The sequence below is a fragment of the Porites lutea genome, chromosome 4, assembly GCF_958299795.1.
Source record: "Porites lutea chromosome 4, jaPorLute2.1, whole genome shotgun sequence".
NCBI lineage: Eukaryota > Metazoa > Cnidaria > Anthozoa > Scleractinia > Poritidae > Porites > Porites lutea.
Window position 1 is genome coordinate 41,082,323 of NC_133204.1, and position 16,414 is coordinate 41,098,736.

At 37.2% G+C, this 16,414-nt stretch overlaps 1 protein-coding gene across 2 annotated transcripts in view; it reads right to left on the reverse strand.

Moving 5' to 3' along the window:
• Nucleotides 1-15,518, reverse strand: part of LOC140933609 (uncharacterized) — a 19,406-nt gene extending 3,888 nt beyond the window's left edge. Inside the window, exons 1-9 of one of the 2 annotated variants that reach the window (XM_073383213.1) lie at nucleotides 15,084-15,507; nucleotides 12,685-12,990; nucleotides 10,489-10,899; nucleotides 9,505-9,650; nucleotides 7,884-8,058; nucleotides 6,131-6,201; nucleotides 5,428-5,683; nucleotides 3,688-3,811; nucleotides 693-753 (exon numbers count right to left, since the gene is read on the reverse strand). In XM_073383213.1, the coding sequence (XP_073239314.1) occupies nucleotides 693-753; nucleotides 3,688-3,811; nucleotides 5,428-5,683; nucleotides 6,131-6,201; nucleotides 7,884-8,058; nucleotides 9,505-9,650; nucleotides 10,489-10,899; nucleotides 12,685-12,990; nucleotides 15,084-15,177 (1,644 nt within the window). In that variant the 5' untranslated portion in view covers nucleotides 15,178-15,507. Of the gene's footprint in view, nucleotides 1-692; nucleotides 754-3,687; nucleotides 3,812-5,427; nucleotides 5,684-6,130; nucleotides 6,202-7,883; nucleotides 8,059-9,504; nucleotides 9,651-10,488; nucleotides 10,900-12,684; nucleotides 12,991-15,083 lie in introns of both variants that reach the window. The other variant, XM_073383214.1, reaches the window with a different exon arrangement.
• Nucleotides 15,519-16,414: the final 896 nt, after the last annotated feature.

The following is a 16,414-nucleotide window of genomic DNA, read 5'->3' on the forward strand; positions in this document are numbered from 1 at the left end:
CAGTATCGAAGCAAGAAGTCCGAGTTTTTCATGTCGTCTCAAATGAAACAATGACAAATTATGCAACGACATGTTTTCTCTGGTATTCCGTTGTTTCCATGAGATGTGTTAACCAATAAATCAGCTGATTAAAATGCAAGTGTTTGATTTCAGATGAAAAAAATGTTTCATCTGAGATAGACTACGAGCAGTCTCTCTTTTTTCTGTAGTCTGTCGAGCAAAACGCGAGACACGCAATGGCCACGCGCGTGACTGATGGCGCGAGACGGGAGCACTCGTTTCGCGCGTCTCGCGGCTTCGCCGCTCCCGCGCGCGTGCATTGCTCTCACTAAATCTGAAGAAAAAGAGAGACTGCTCGCAGTCTACATCCGAGATGAAAACATGGTGGTGTTTTATCTGGTGTTTCATTTAGGTATCAAGATTCATCCACTTGACCTAAATGGTGAAGACTGACTGCATGAATAATAATGAGTTTGAGAACACTAAATCTCAATGCATTTCGTTTGTTTAATACCCCTCAGCCTCCGTGCTGAGTATCAATTTAAGTAAATTCCAAACAGGCCTATTAGTCACCCAAGGCAGCCCCATAGTTTACCCTGGGCAACAAAAGGTTTATTTCTCGCATGCGGCTTTAATGTGAGAGGAAGACATACGATCATGAGAAGTCTAAGAGGGAAAGTTTTTATATTTACATTTAACGAAGAATTTTTAAAAATCGTCCCCAGCGGTTGGATATTCCTGGTTCCTCTCGACCTGAGAAATGAAATTTTCAAACATCAAGCTAAAATAAAACAGAGGTTTGGTGTAGAAATGATGGATAATTTAAAATTCGTCACTACGCGTAATTTTCACTTTCCGAGACAAAGGCGAGAGACGGAGTTACTGGAATACTCTACATTTTTGGGCAATGAAACTACTTAACTTGTTTTCTTTTTTTTAACCCTTTCACTCCTAAAAGAGGCCAGTATCAAAATTTCTCAAAATTTCCATACTCCTTTTGTAAAAGAAAAATAAAACCATGTGAACGTACTGCCGAGGAGGTATCAAATGAATGTTCATGATGAACATGATTTTGTCCACAGGCTTACAAGTAAAGCTGGAACTATAGGTTGCATTCTTTTTGACCAATCGAAATCTGTAAATTTTGCGATCCAAAATTGGGTTTTTCGTTCGATTAAAAGTCTAACCTTTAATGAATTGCAATCTGAACGATCCATATTCTATTTAACGAAACTGCTTTTCGATCGACGATCGTGCTCGTTCATCGATAAACACGGCGGGTCAAGGTTAGTTCAGGCAAAAATTATTAGCATTTTCTCCTTTGCTAAAGGATTGTAGTATATTAAACTCAAGTTCTCCTGTAACTCTAAATCCATTTGCATTTTCTCACCGTAAAACTATAGTGTCCAGTGTGTGTGTGTGTGTTTAGAACGCGCTTCTCAGCACTAGAGAATTCGTAATTGTCTCCTGAATTTTCTTGAATCAAATTCGTTTTGTTTTGTGTTTGTTTTATCAATTTTATTGGTCTGAGTATCTCTAAATAAATAGTTACAATTAACGAGTCCCAGTATGAACCACCACTAGTTAAATAACTATTTTTCTTTCCATTTCTCCACGAGAAGACGCTTAATTTAGCGGAAAGAAATAAAAAAACGATGTGCTGAAATTGAGAAGAAGATCAGAGCAGGTGGCAGCTACTGTATGGATCAATCTTATTTCAGATTTTTGTTCCGGCTAGCAGGAAAATCCAAACAATCTGGATTGTCTAAAATTAATGCGAAAAAAGGTTTGGCTTAAAGGAATGCAACCTATATTGCAAGACCCATCACTCGCTCTTGGAGTGAAAGTGTTAACCCTTTAAATCCTAATAAAGATCAAAATTCGAATTCTCGTTTGTTGACCCTATTCATTTTCTACAGAAGTAGTGGGGAGAAGTTGATAAAATATCAAGCAACTTCATCTTGTGTCATCATGTCCGTAATTCACATGACCATTCTGTTTTACAAAGCATTGATATTACAAGGAGAAATTTGATGCTGATCACTCTTAGGGTTTAAAGGGTTAAGGAAAAAAAAGGTTTAACAAAACAAGAAAAATGTGAAAACAGTGTGACCGTCAGAAACGAAAGAAAAGTATACAGGATGAATCTTGTGGGGGTGTCAGTATTGTGGGAGTTCTGCTTATCTACATACATTCTAGGATGACAATTCTAAACTCAGTGATTTTATTACAAATAGTTATGATGAGTCCTGGGACTCATCTTGTGAAAAATCATGAGTCCCAGTCCATAAAATATAGTCCTTCTACATATTTAAAGCACAAAAAAGACTAAAATAAATATGCCTCATTAAATAGCTGCCACAGGAATCACACGATCAGGATATTCTACCAAAAAAAAAAAAACATCAATCGATCGTTTTTAACGTCCTACAGGACGCATGCCATGAATTATTTTGCGTATTTGGGGATTTTTATGCTTCAGGGGCGCACGACGCAGAGGTAACAAAATCACTGTAAAACGAGGGAGATTTTAACGTTCGTTCGCCTAACTAAGTGTAAGCCTTCTGATACACACACTACACTACCCTACCTGGAGACATCTTGCTAGCAACACTTTCTGAACTGTCTGTCTGCCTGTCTGCCTGCCTTGCTAACTACCTGCACTGTTTTCAGTTTAAAATTAACAGTGAAAACCCGTACACAGTATGGTCAAGTCCACAAAAGTAACAGGACAGTAAAGGCAGTCGTGAACATTACTGTTAAAAAGTACATTTTCATTTGGTGATTCAGATATACTTGATAAATGATAATTAAATACAGAATTGAAAAGCTATAAAATAGACATGAAAAATAACTCCTCTGACCTACTAACTATTTTTTTTTTTTTTTTTTTTTTGTGTGTGTGTTTATGTGGGTGTGTGTGTGCGTGTGATGTACTAGAATTGTAAGTAGTGTAACCATTGTAATTATTAGTAGTACGAGCATCGTATGGATGGTATTGTCAGTATAGCCAATATTGTAAATAGTGCAAGTATAGTGAATATTGCTAGTAGTATTTAGTTTTCAGTAGTGTTTAGTACTGTAAACATTTAATATATGTCTGTAAGGCAAAAAATACATAAAAAAAATAAAAATAAAAAAATAAAAAAATACTTGGAAAAAAATAAAGACTTAAAACGAAAGCTCCCAAACTTAGGAGGAGAAGCTTGCTTGTTGGTAAGCGAGTGGCAAGGTTAAGTCATGGGAAGAGCTCCTCGTGCGAAGGCTAATGCAAAGACCGATGCGAAAGTCAACCGTCAGAGACGTTCATAGGCTAGCATGTCTCAATCTGCAGTGGGTTCGTAATTCAAAAATTAAAATATCATTAAAATAACAGCATACAAATATCATGGGGCCATTCTAACATATTCTGTTGATACGAAAGTGTTCACGGAACGTTTCCTTACATGTCTAATTCTCTCTTACGCTCCACCTTGGCGTACCTGGTCTGCTTCCTTACTAAAAAAAAATAGCAAGTTTATATAGTTTCTCTATCTCTAACAAGCAGAACATAAAAGTGTGATTTTCACCTCTTATGGTTAGTGAAAGCGTGAACACACTAAAGTCAGTGAAATGAGTCTGTGATATTTCTCAGCTAATCACATGCAAAAGTCAGTGGGCAAGTTTAATAATTATAACAATAATTACCTTCGTCGTTTTATCCAACACGAGTAAACAATCAGGACAAGAACAATTCCAACAAACAATCCAACTGCAACAGAAACGACGACCTTCCATGTTTTCCACTTTTTCTTCTCCAAGCCTTCAACTGCTGCATTTCAAAAAGATCAAGCAATAATTTACAGCACCGCACTATAGTAATGGAAGCTCGCTTTTAACCTTTAAGGCTCCATTACACACTGCTCTCACGGAGCACGTGTCTATCAAGTCCTTCTTACACGCTGAATCTTTCAGTTCCCACAATCAAAACTTAATCGGGGATGGTTTTCCAGTTGAGTGGTTTGCGCAGTGAATCATACAATAGTGAGTCTCGGGGTGTAACCTTAGCGAGTGTTACAGGGAAGGACGGCAGGTCCACTCTTTGTGCAACTGTTCTGGCCCCAGTTGTTCAAAAAGTGGATGGCGCTATCCGATGGATAAATGTCTATCCAGTGGATAGCGAAATTGGTTTCCCAAATACTTATCCACTGGACAATGCTTTTTCCGGTGGATAGTGCTATCCAGGTTTTGAACAACTGGGGCCAGGGTCCTTGGGAATGCTGCCCAGTGACTATAACTTACACTGTAAAAGCAATTTGCAGGTGTCATGTTAAACGGTCAATTATTTCTTAACCCTTTTAAGCCCCAATATCCACATACAATTCTCCAAACTGATCTCTATACATTTCCTTAAAGAGGTAGTTGAGAGAATTTGATAAAAGATCAATGCATTTTCTCTTAAGTGATCATTAATTCATTAATTCCCATAACCTTATCTCTTGATAAGGTATGGATATCATTACGAGAAAATTGATGTTGGTCACCATTGGGGCTTAAAAGGTTAACAAGCACCTCTACAGTAAAAAAGCCGCGACTAACAACCAAGTTTTTAGAACCTCTATACGAGAATCCGTCAAGCCTAAAATTTGAAACAGGTTTTTCTTTTAAATCTAAAAAAAATTCTGTAGACTTGGGCAAAAAAGTCAACATTCAGGATCCTCTTTGGAGACAAAGGTGCCTATCACTCCAGCTGCAATACTAATTTAGTATACAAATTTTATATCGGAATAAGCCGAATACCATGAAATGCTCTAAGCTGCAAATTTTTTTTCCTTCAGAAAATAAGAACATGCATGTATTTAAGAACCTATATAACCTAAATTTGTGCCAATTACCATTTATGTAAGAACCTGTTCAGGCTAACTTAGGAAAATGCAGGTTCTTAGTCACAGGTTTTTACTGATAAGATGGACTCTTCCCTAAACACAGGATCTCCTTCAAGTCATTTTCTTTGACCCTCTTTAATAGCAAAAACTCTGGAAGTGTTCATTGTTTATTTGTGTTGGTCTCAAGGCGGGATCCATCCCAGAGGCAGGTTACTGAACTGCATGAAAATTCTAAGAGCACTTTCCTCATTAACCCTTCAGTCCTTCACAATATATATTTTTATAAGTTAAATTAAAAGCTGAAATATGATGATCAGTTTTTAAATTTATTTTAAGCCAGAACATGTACAATTCACTTCTTTTCATAACTGAACACAGTCAACACCGAGAGTCCAACATTACATCTCTCACTTAAAGAGGCATCAAACCTCTAGAGTAACAAGGAAAATGACTCATAAACAGCAGGAAACTATAGCTGTACATTTTAGGGACTTGTCTGCCTTATAACAGTGACCATTATCAGAGAGTTGACTATAGGTTCACTCCCTATAGTTTGGCTAACCTTTCTCAATAGAGTCCTTGCTGACCGCATACATAAGGCACGGGCTGGAGTAATTTCCACATCCACCAACAGTGCAAAAGGCTGCAGTAACTGAGTAATTGGAGTATACATCAAGACCATTTACATGTATTTGGATTTCTAATGATCTGTTGAGGTGTACTAATTCCTCATGGGATACATTGCTGATCTTTTGATGACTCCCATAGTGGAGAGCTATTCTCTTGGGTATCCCATTCCACGTTTCCTTTGGTGGAAGCTGGAAAAATAAAATCCAATAACATTTCATTAAGCTATAATAATCACCAGGTTTGAAAGGTTCTGTGATGCACGTTTTTCTAGTTATCTAAGGAACCAGCAGCTGTGCACCAGTAATGGATGGCTAACATTAAGAAAGATTACACTATTTTGTCAGGCCACAAGTGGCACAAAGGAAAGTCACATTTAGTTTGCCTCTTCCAGATTTAGCTACTGGTGATAAACAGCAATATAATTAATGGACTAGCAACATTAGTTTCCTTTAAAAGGTGACCAGAAAATGGCTCAACAGCTTGAGCCTTACTCTTTGGCTAAATTTCTTGAGGTGAGTGGGTTTGTAAAAAATATCACTTGTACAGCTAGGACTGATCCCTAGCCAGAAAATAACAAACCATGCAGACTGGATCTAGATGCCACAAAACTTAGTAAGAGCAAAATGATTTCTCACCTTCACCATAACATAGGCTTGACCATCCGATGACCTGTTTCTCACTTCACATATTGGTTTGCCAGATGGCGCTAAACCCAAACAAATTCAATATCTTAAGTAACGACTTTGTCAGTTCAAGTTTCTAGATGAAACTTAATGTACCGTACCACCAGTGTCAGCCCTTAGAGCCAAAAGAAGGGTTTGGGAGTTGAATGGGAGGGTGATAAGAGGAAAAACAAGGGAATTAACAGCTAGGGAGGAGGAGATGGGGCTGCAACAATTTCTAGTAGGATTAAACAGTCCAAGAGTTATGTTGGGCCAATGATGGTAACAAACATCAAATAGACCCATGTTTTTTTCAACTTTTGACTGGCACCAGTTAGCTAAAATCTTTCAACACCGCTGCACAGAACGCCTGAAAGCAAGTAGAGATGCCAAGTATGAGAGTGGTTTGTTACAGACAGATAGACATATAGAGGATACAGCTCTGCAAAGTCATGAAATTTGTGTGGTGGGGATCAAGTTTGTGCCTCCCTACCACACAAACATCTGTACAATTTAGCTCCTTTAAACTTGGTATGTTTACTTATAAGTGGTCTTTATCAAAATTTGAAAAGAACCCAGTCTAGAGGAAACATCTATTGCCATACTGATCTGTGCAGGAATTTCAGTGATGCACATTATAAACGTATACGTAGAATGTATGCCTAACAACAGGGGTAATGCTGAACTAAAAGCTCAGGTTGCATTCTTCAATACGCAAGTCATTTCGACATTGTGGTACACTGATTGTGGCTTCCTATTAAGTGAACCTATTACAAACAACTGGAAAGAATTTCTTGCCGTCATTATGTTAATTACATTTTCTTCTTCCGGCACCCCAAACAAAGGTACTTTATGCTGTACTCACAGCATGTTTGTTTGTGCATGCTGAACAATACAATAATATCACATACTCTATGCATTTCTACACTACCAATTTTTTTTTATTGTGAAGTAAAACTTCGTTCCTGAATTTAAGCATACATGTACCTCAAAATCTAATTTTTATTAATACCGTAAATCCTCTGTTAAGTCCCCCAGGGGCTTATTTATTTCAAGCCCATTTGAGGGGAGTGGGGGGCTTAATAGAGATGGGGGGCTTATTTAATTTAGAAATGACGATGGTATCAGTTCTCCCTAAAGAACTAGAATGCAAAGTGGAAAAGCTCAAGTACAAGAAGTGTTAGTTCATGCAGCTGAGGATCAGAATCAAATCTGATCTTCCAGTTGGTAAATAAACCAACCTAGATCAGTCCACACGAAGTTTTACGGTTGTGGTTAATTAATACAGTTTATCATTTATAAGTGAAGAATAAATGGGGGAGGGGAGGGGGGGCTTATTAACTTTCTTCCCCTGAAAGGGGGGGGGCTTATTAGAGAGAGGAGGCTAATTTGAGAGGGGGGGCTTAATAGAGGATTTAAAGTATTCAGTATTCTGCACAAATGAACATTAATTCATGGAAAATGAACCTTCATCATTCACACTACAGTATGTTTTCTTAGATAAACACTCTTAATGGAATTATCCTTCGTTCTACCGATGCCAAAGTCCTTCACTAATGAGTATGCTACAAAATTATAAGATTTTCTTCTAAGCCTTAAACTCATAAATACATTAAAAATGCATTTAAATACATTTAAATACATTAATTCTACTCACAATATTAGTTGGTTAATGAAACTTTATTTGCTGGAAGGGCAAAAAATAAGTTTATGACTTTGAACTTACCTATTTCTTGGGTTACTACTTTTGTAAAAGCAGGTGGTCCTTCACTATCACAAACAGGACTAAAGCAGCAGGATACCCAGAATCTATATGTGGTGTAAGGATTAACTTGGCCTTCAATGGTATGACTTACAGCCTCAATTGCAATGAGGGGCAAGGTAGTCCCAATTGAAAAAGTCTATAAGGATAAGAGAAACCTATTTCTAAGATATATACAAAAACATGACAAGGGAAGATTATTAATAAAACAGAATATGGAAGATTTTGTTAACACAACTACAACTGGGCCAAGAAAACTTATTTGGCCAGACTGACAATGTGGGTGGTTGCATTTACAAACAAAGCTGGCCAAAGGTTCTTGTTGTTGATGGACTTAAATTGAATTCACTTTAGAAAGATTAACTCCAAGCTCTTCCTCTACAAAAACAGAATGATGAGACAAATCAATGGGTTGGGACAAATATACAAAAGAGGGAAAGAGTGCTTGAAGTTCTCAAAGAAAACTTCTGGAATTTTTTTGAAAAGAGCTTTTTAAGGCACCACCATTATCTACAATATGAAATAATGCTTCCCAATCGTCTGCACAGTGGTAGCATGGTCCACATCATGGCAGACTATGAATTCAAAGCTAGTTATACCAGAGCAGAGTTTATTCTGGAGTGTGGATTTGCAGTATTCCACCCACGATTACAAATAATAGTGATACCACTAGGGACAGAGGGTCAGGGATTTCCCTAGCTATTTTCATTAAATAAATAAAAATTGAGCCAAAAGAACTTTGTAGATTTATAACTACCTGCCTTACATGTATGATCTTAGTGACAGCCCTGTGGTATAGTACTACTGGGGTGGCATAATGATGAAGTTGTAGAATAAGTAAAAGACTTGAATATTAATTTGCTCAGGCTGGCAGAAAGCAAAAAAGGTGTTTGGTTGGGTTCTGTGGTTTACAAACTAAATTAAACTTGATTTTGACAGGACAAAACCTTGAAATCACAACTAGTCAGGGCTTCTGACAGGTCGCGGAAGAAAAAGTCAAATTTTGCAGGATTTTTAGGGACAAATTCGTGGAAAAAGCGGCCGATTTCGCGGGAGGTTTCGGGGCAAACTTCACCAAAAAGCAATTGGGAAAAAATGGTCGATTTTGTGGTTATTTTCAAGGCAAATTTCGCTAGGCATCAATCGGCTTTGTGCTGATCAGACCAGCGTTTTTAACGTTTTTCTAACAGAGGTAATCATTTGCTCTTTCAACAACAATACGCTCCAGAAATGAACCAATGGCAAAGCCTTTAACATCATGGCTAGTGCCCAGTTTTTTGCAACATAATCTACGCCTGGTAGTTTTGGGATGTTGTTTGCTCGTTTCAGTAACAAAGTCCTAAGATAAATTTGCAAGTTTACGGCAAGTAAATAGCCCAAATAGCCGAAATAAGTTTCAAATATGTTGTACAGACATGTATTTGATAAGATTTCTATTGAATTTTGCGGTATTTTTCGTGTTTTTGTGAATTTCGCGGGATTTTGTGGATTTACCTGAATTTCGCGGCTCCGCAACCGCGCGAAATATCAGAAGCCCTGACTAGTTTAGAGAAAGGATTCAAACTACAAATTAATGATTACTCACCTTTCCAGTTAGAACTGATGTTACAGTAACAGCAACAAGTTTGTAGTATACTCGTCCTGAAACTAGAGAAGGACGCTGCCATCTCAACTTAATACTGTGGTCATTAATGACAACCACATTCAGATTGGCTGGGGAGGGACACCTTGCTACAAAAAAAGAAAACAAATTGATTCATGAACTTATGATCTAAAACTTTACTTGCAAAGTGAAATGGACAACAATCAGCCTCTATAAGGGGTGAGTGAGGCATATTGCTAAGAGGTACTTTCTTTATAAGTGGAATCAAACCATTCATTGTTCTCTTTTACGCCAAACAAAAACATTGGGAAAAGAAAATCTTACGGCGTAAAAATTACTTTGTAGGGGTAAATAAATTAAATTGCTTTTTTACCGATGAAGCACTTAAGAGTTCATATGAACTCGTTTTAACTGTGTCCGTGCATTCCAGATCGAATTGGAATTTGGAAGTGTTGGTTTTTGAGGAGAGGGGAAAACCAGTGTAACACAGTAAAATACGGTTAGGGAGCAATTGAACTCTGGACTTCCAGATTGCAATTCCAGCAAAGCTCTTACCACTTCAGGCTATGCCGCCTCCATCTTCCACCTTAGAGAAGACACTTAGTTGTGCCATCATGTCCCAGATAAGTATTATAATATTATTACCATAAATTATACCTAATAGCTTTAATTCTGTGAAAACTATCATTTTATTTTAGTTGACAATAAATACTTGGCTGCTAATATCAACTAATTGTTATTTCAAACCAAGGTGATGTACTGTCACTGGCACAATTTTAGATTTAAATGAGTAAATTAATTATACCATGTGAATCTTTCCACTGGCCTACAATGACTACAATACTTAAAAATAATATTGTTAAAAAATACCCTGTCATAAAAACACAAATTACACACTATTTTGTACAATGTGAAGGTTTTTCACAATAATTATCATATTACCAATGCATGTTTGCTGAATCTTACCATGATTAATCAAATTCCATACTTGTAATTGTGACTGACTTGTTCCAAAGCCATTCTTTGCTACAACATATGCACAGAATCGATCACACCTTACTTTACTTATAATTTTTGTCCCCACTTGAAAAACACAATTTTCTTTTCCTGTTTTGTATAACTCGTCCCGAGTAAAAAGTTTTCCAAGGACCTCTCTTGTAACATGGTAGGACAGGAATCCATCACATTTGCTTCCCTGAAAGTTCTTAATGGAAATGGCCGTCACGTTGTCAAAGGAACAAGGGATAGAGCCGTTTTTGACTCGACCAAGTAGCAGTTCATAAGAAGCACTGACTTTTGCTGACCACTGTAGAGTCAACTCCTGGACTGGCTTCCCAAAAGCACTCACAAGAGTCAAATTTGGTTTGTTAGGCTTCTCTGCAAATATTAAAAATTAAGAATATGAGGGCAATTAACAATATTAACAAAACCCACCTGTCGTGAGAGACATGCAAAATATATTGATCGCTAACAACAAATGATGGTGCTACCTGCTTACATACAGTTCTGCACTCATCAGTTTACACCATCATTGGCTGGTGATGAAGATCAGTGCAATAATATTAATAATGAAGTAGTTATCATTAAACAAACAAGACACTGTGGGAGCGTGTACTTGGGTGAGCAACTAAGTCTATCCATGAATCAATAAATTTTATAGTTTCACATAATTTAAAGTTTGTCATATACATCATCAACAAAAATGGATGACCTTATACCAGGGGTCCGATTTGATTTATCACGAGTATGATTTACAGAGCAAATAGGGCAACATGAAGTTCTGTTATCTATTAATCATAGCTATATATAAGAAAATTTGTAATAATTTCAGCTTCTTCAAAATAAAAACACAAGATATTCTGAGAGTTTTCTAAGCGATGGCAGATATTGTGCAATTACTACTGTACTTAGGCATGATGAATACTGACACTAAGTATTCACACTGTCCTCAATGCTGAAATCAGGACTGCTAATGGCAAAATCAGATTCGAGGATTTGGCACTTCCAGAAAAGATCCATACCATACCACAGATGGCTTCGATATTTTAACTTCCCCTTGCCTTCAGAATTTCCAAAATACGTTTTTTCCCCCATGCCCTTGGAATTCCATAATCGTTTACCCCCCCCCCCCCCCCCCTCCCATTCAGATTTGCCATTTTTAAGTCAAACCATTCTGAATTACTGACAGGGTTCTCAAATACGCCCAGTTTGGCTACGGCAAAAATATTTCAAAATTAACCTCTTTATTCTGTGCTTCAAATCAGCAGAGGGAATCATTATGACTCCGGCAAATTCTAGAATGAAAATAATAATAAAAAAAAACAGAGAGGTTTTATCCTTACCGCTGTTCAACTGGTAAAACTTTATACACTAACTTTACATTGCCCTAAAACTTGTACCAAACATTAAAATAAGAATAATCATCTTGGGATGAATGTGCGTACACACAGAAGATAGCAACTGTATTTACATTTCTGTCATCTTGAACTTAAGCCTTCTGGGTCAGCAGTTGCTCCTAATCCCACAAGCTTCAAAAACTAAAATGGCATCCCCAGTCAAAAGGCCATGTTTTGCATTGAATTACAAAATATTTAGGAAGCTGTTATGACAAGAGAAAAATGTTTTTCAGCATTAACGCCCCTGGAGCTTGATGTATAACCCATGTCCTGTCACCTTTCTTCCACTAATAAACAACAAAACATCACTGATCGATAGATGCTTGTCTTGCATCCGGCTTCTGCAGTTGTCAGCAGTGTTGTCAGTTCATGCTTTACTTTTTAAGTCCATGAAAAAAGCATTTTCAAGGAATACACTCGTATCTGTCCCTGTGGAAATTCCAGATCTAACCCCCCCCCCCTTCCCATGGATTCAGAATTCCAGACATATGTTTTCCCCCCGCCTTCAGATTTCCAGTTTGAAGATGCCCCCCACCCCCACCGCCCCCCCTGTCCTTGGATTCCTGAAAAGCTGTCTGTGGTATGGTATGGATTTTTCTGAAATTGCCCATTTTGTTATAGTTAAAATAAGATTATATTACTTTAGAGATGCCAATTAATGTTACATGGCAGTGTCACAATAACTGCTAAACAATAAGATGTAAAGAATGTTGGCAAGCAATAGTTAGGCTACCCAGTTTGCACCATTATACTAGGAATAACATACCTCCCACAATGACAGTCACATTTGGTGAGTAACCTGGATTAGTGCTATGTGAATTTGATGAGATGTTAAATAATCCACAGCTATAGCATCCAGCATCCCCATAACTAGTTTTGGTTATCTTCAGCTGAACAGTGTAATCATCAACAACATAAGTATTATTAGGTATCCACACTTTATTATGTTGCCATAACAACTTTGCAGGACGTAGGTCATGAATAGGTCTGTTACTGGTACAGTTCAACTCAAGCTTTTCATTAACACCAATATGCACATTTTGCGGTGATTTTAGTTCAAGTGTGAATGAAGCTGAAATAGAAGTTAAGAAAAATTTAGCAACTGAATAAGCGTAGATATAAGTTGCAAATAGGATGTTATTCATAAAGGGTTAAATGGTCGGCCAAATGAGCATAGTCTTGAATTTTGTTGAAAGTGCGATGTTATTGCAGTTGCATCTGATACAGCAACTCCTCATGATGATTAAGTTGCTGATGCAGGTGTCATGCTACATTCAGCTCTTTCTAAGATTGACACCTTTGGGGAAGGCACTCAGTGTCCATCTTACAGAGATGTCCATCTTATAAAGAGTCAATTAAATATGAAGGGAAAAAAGAAAGAAAGGGATTAACTCTAGTTCTCCATCTTATAGAGATGTCCAGATGTTAGGAGAAAGTCGTCTGTATAATAGCCTGTTTTACTCTCAACCACAGGCTCTGATTGTTTAAAGTTTGTTAGACCCTGCAGCACTGGTAACAACTATCTGATTGATGATTTTATCCAGTGGATAAATGTTATCCAGCCTTTTGAACAACTGGAACTAGGTTCCTAAAACAATGCCTTTTTACATCTATTTTCACTAATGTGACAGCAGTTTGCACTGTTGTTTGTAACCTTATTGGGGTTTTGAATCTTTTTCTTTTCGTTTTGTAATGAAGCACCTACAGCTGTAGTAAATGCATGTCCAGCAAAAGAGAAAAAACCACAAAGAAGAAAACCAAAGAAGTGGGGAGTAGCAAATAAAACAAAATGTAAAAGGCAGGGGAACAGTGTCGCTTTTAAACAAAATGTGATGGTGTGTTTGTGGCTGGGTTTTTTTTTCAAAACAATATAAAATTAAACATACATAATTAATTGAACCTCCCAAAAGTGACCACCCAAAATGCAAAGACTGAGTGGTCGCTTACCGGGGGTCATGATTTTGAAGCTCCTGATTTAGAACGGGGTATCCATTTCAGAGGTGTTTTCCAGCACGGGGTATAATATTTCGAACGCACGAAAGCTCCAGTTTTTTAAGGAGCCATTTGAAATTATTCAAGGACAGATTGCTTTTGAAAATACGGTTCAATGGGTTAACAAGCAAACTGTTGTACTCTTTGCACCTTAGAGCGGAGTATAAAAAATTGGCCCATTTCTTGAACGGGGTATCAGTTTTAGGGCGAATTCTAGAACGGGGTATCAATTTTAGGGGAAATTTTTTTTAGAACGGGGTGCCAATTTGGAGTCCCGGGCGGCACATACCCACCCAAAAAATACCCAAGAGCCCCCCCCAGGCTAATCTGTAGGTTGTGCTCATTTCTAAAATTTACTGTTAATGCTTTTAGACAATGAGATGATGGATGGAGAGGACAATGTATATTAGAACCAGGGAGGGTTCCAACTCAGCCAAACTTGCAGGGCAAGCTCGTAGAAAAGGGGATAAAATGGCTACAGGGCTGCATAAACCACCACCCGAAAGAGCATTCCACATTCATGAACCTGCAAAGTCAATCCTCACATGATGTATAATACTGTAGCCTGAAGGTGCACTGAAGAACTTGGCCGTATAATAACTATTGATAGCCAATCACACCGAAGATTAGTAGTGAAGAGAAACATACAACATTTTTAATAAATAAAATGTTCGCAAGTATGAGGGGGTACAAGTGGTTTAAAGCTTATTTGTTGTCTCGTTTAATAAACGGGCGGTCAAGTTCAAGACTTTGGACTCTTTGTCAATAATTTGCGATCAACGGCACATTACAGTTCAATAATAACGATGTGCACGGCGTATAGTTAAAATAAAGTTTGCCTCTGGCGTTGCGCACAATACGAGGAAAGGTGATGAGAGCTTCAACAACTTAACTTGATCGACGTCAACCAAGCAACAGCCAAATCAAAACTGGAAGCTTTTTGTTCTTTACAGTCAAGGCTTGTCTTCCATAAATTACATGTAAAGCAACCTTTTCGCAAAATTCTATAAACTTATGTATTAGAAGATCAATTAGGCAGCAATAAGATAAAAATTTAAAGGAAGAAATAGAGATGTCGCAAGATTAATAATGAAATCTGCTCGCTTCCTCTTCCAGTTCCTCGTGCATGTAAGGTTAGAGCTAAAGTTCACTTCATAAGCAAAACTTCCTTACCTCCCTTCTTTGGCTTCGTCTCTTGACTGCTTACATAGTCAAACGCTTGAACAATTAACAACAAAAAGATACCTGCTAAAAAATGCATTAGCATAATTTGCTCACAATAGCTAAACCCAGAGACACTTTCATCATGAGTTGCTCACTAGAACGACGCCATGTATGCAAAGTAAGAACCAATCAGAACGAAAGAATTTCTGGGAAGGACTTCCGGTTTTCGCGGAAGCTTTTCAACTAGAAAATGTTTTGGATGAGTTTTCCAGCTCAAAAATCGTGCTTAAATTCGCTGAATCTGCTTGTTTTGTTGGTTTCCATTAATCTTATTTCAGGTATGTATTGCACAGATACATCAATATTTGTTAGATACACAGATACCTGCGATATTTCATCGATCATGACATCAACATCATGATCTTGTCAGTCAAGTCAAGCCGAACGTGATCAGATGAATCTGTGAAATCCCACACTACTATAATATCACTTTCAGCCAAAGGGTCAAGATCATGCGCTGTCTGAGGGCATTTTTGCGCCCATTTCGTTATACATTGTAAGCTTTTCAACTTAAGGTTAACATCTTAATACACTCAGCTGGTTTCGCTTTCTCTATTTGAGCGTATAAACATTCGCAAACTTTGCAATCGCCCGTTTGTATGAATGATAAAAGCTTTCATTTTATCTGAAGGTTCATATTGTGATTTCCTCGGCCTTAGGTACCAGGGCCACTGGGCACTGCTAGAACACAGCCCTGATGTCTGTGGGTGGTTACCAAAATAGTGAAAAGGAGCAAATAACTGAAAATGTTGTTCAGTAGCCCTCTTTGAAGAAAATAATAAATGAACATACATACATACATACATACATAAACTTTATTAAAGTGTCAAGGTATTTAGCTAAAAGCTAATTGTGGACACTATAAATAAATAAAATGAATATAATATAAGATTAAATCAAGTGTACGTAAAAATACTAAAAATATATCATTAAAATATCATTAATATATAAAAATAACTTTAAAATATAAAATTATTACAGACAAACAGCAGCAGTATACGTAAAAATATTAAAAATATATCATTAAAATATCATTAATGAATAAAAATAACATTAATACATAAAATTATTACAGACAAACGGCAGGACAAGCAGGGAACAAACAAAGACAAACAAATAGATAGACAAAAAACAAAACAGACAATCAGATAGACAGACAAACAAACAGACAATATAAGACAAACATATAAGCAGCAGTCAAACATAAATGCAAAATTCAGAAAGTTAAAAGTCTAGAAAATTTAAATTAGAAGAATTAAATAGAGGATAGGGGAGCACAC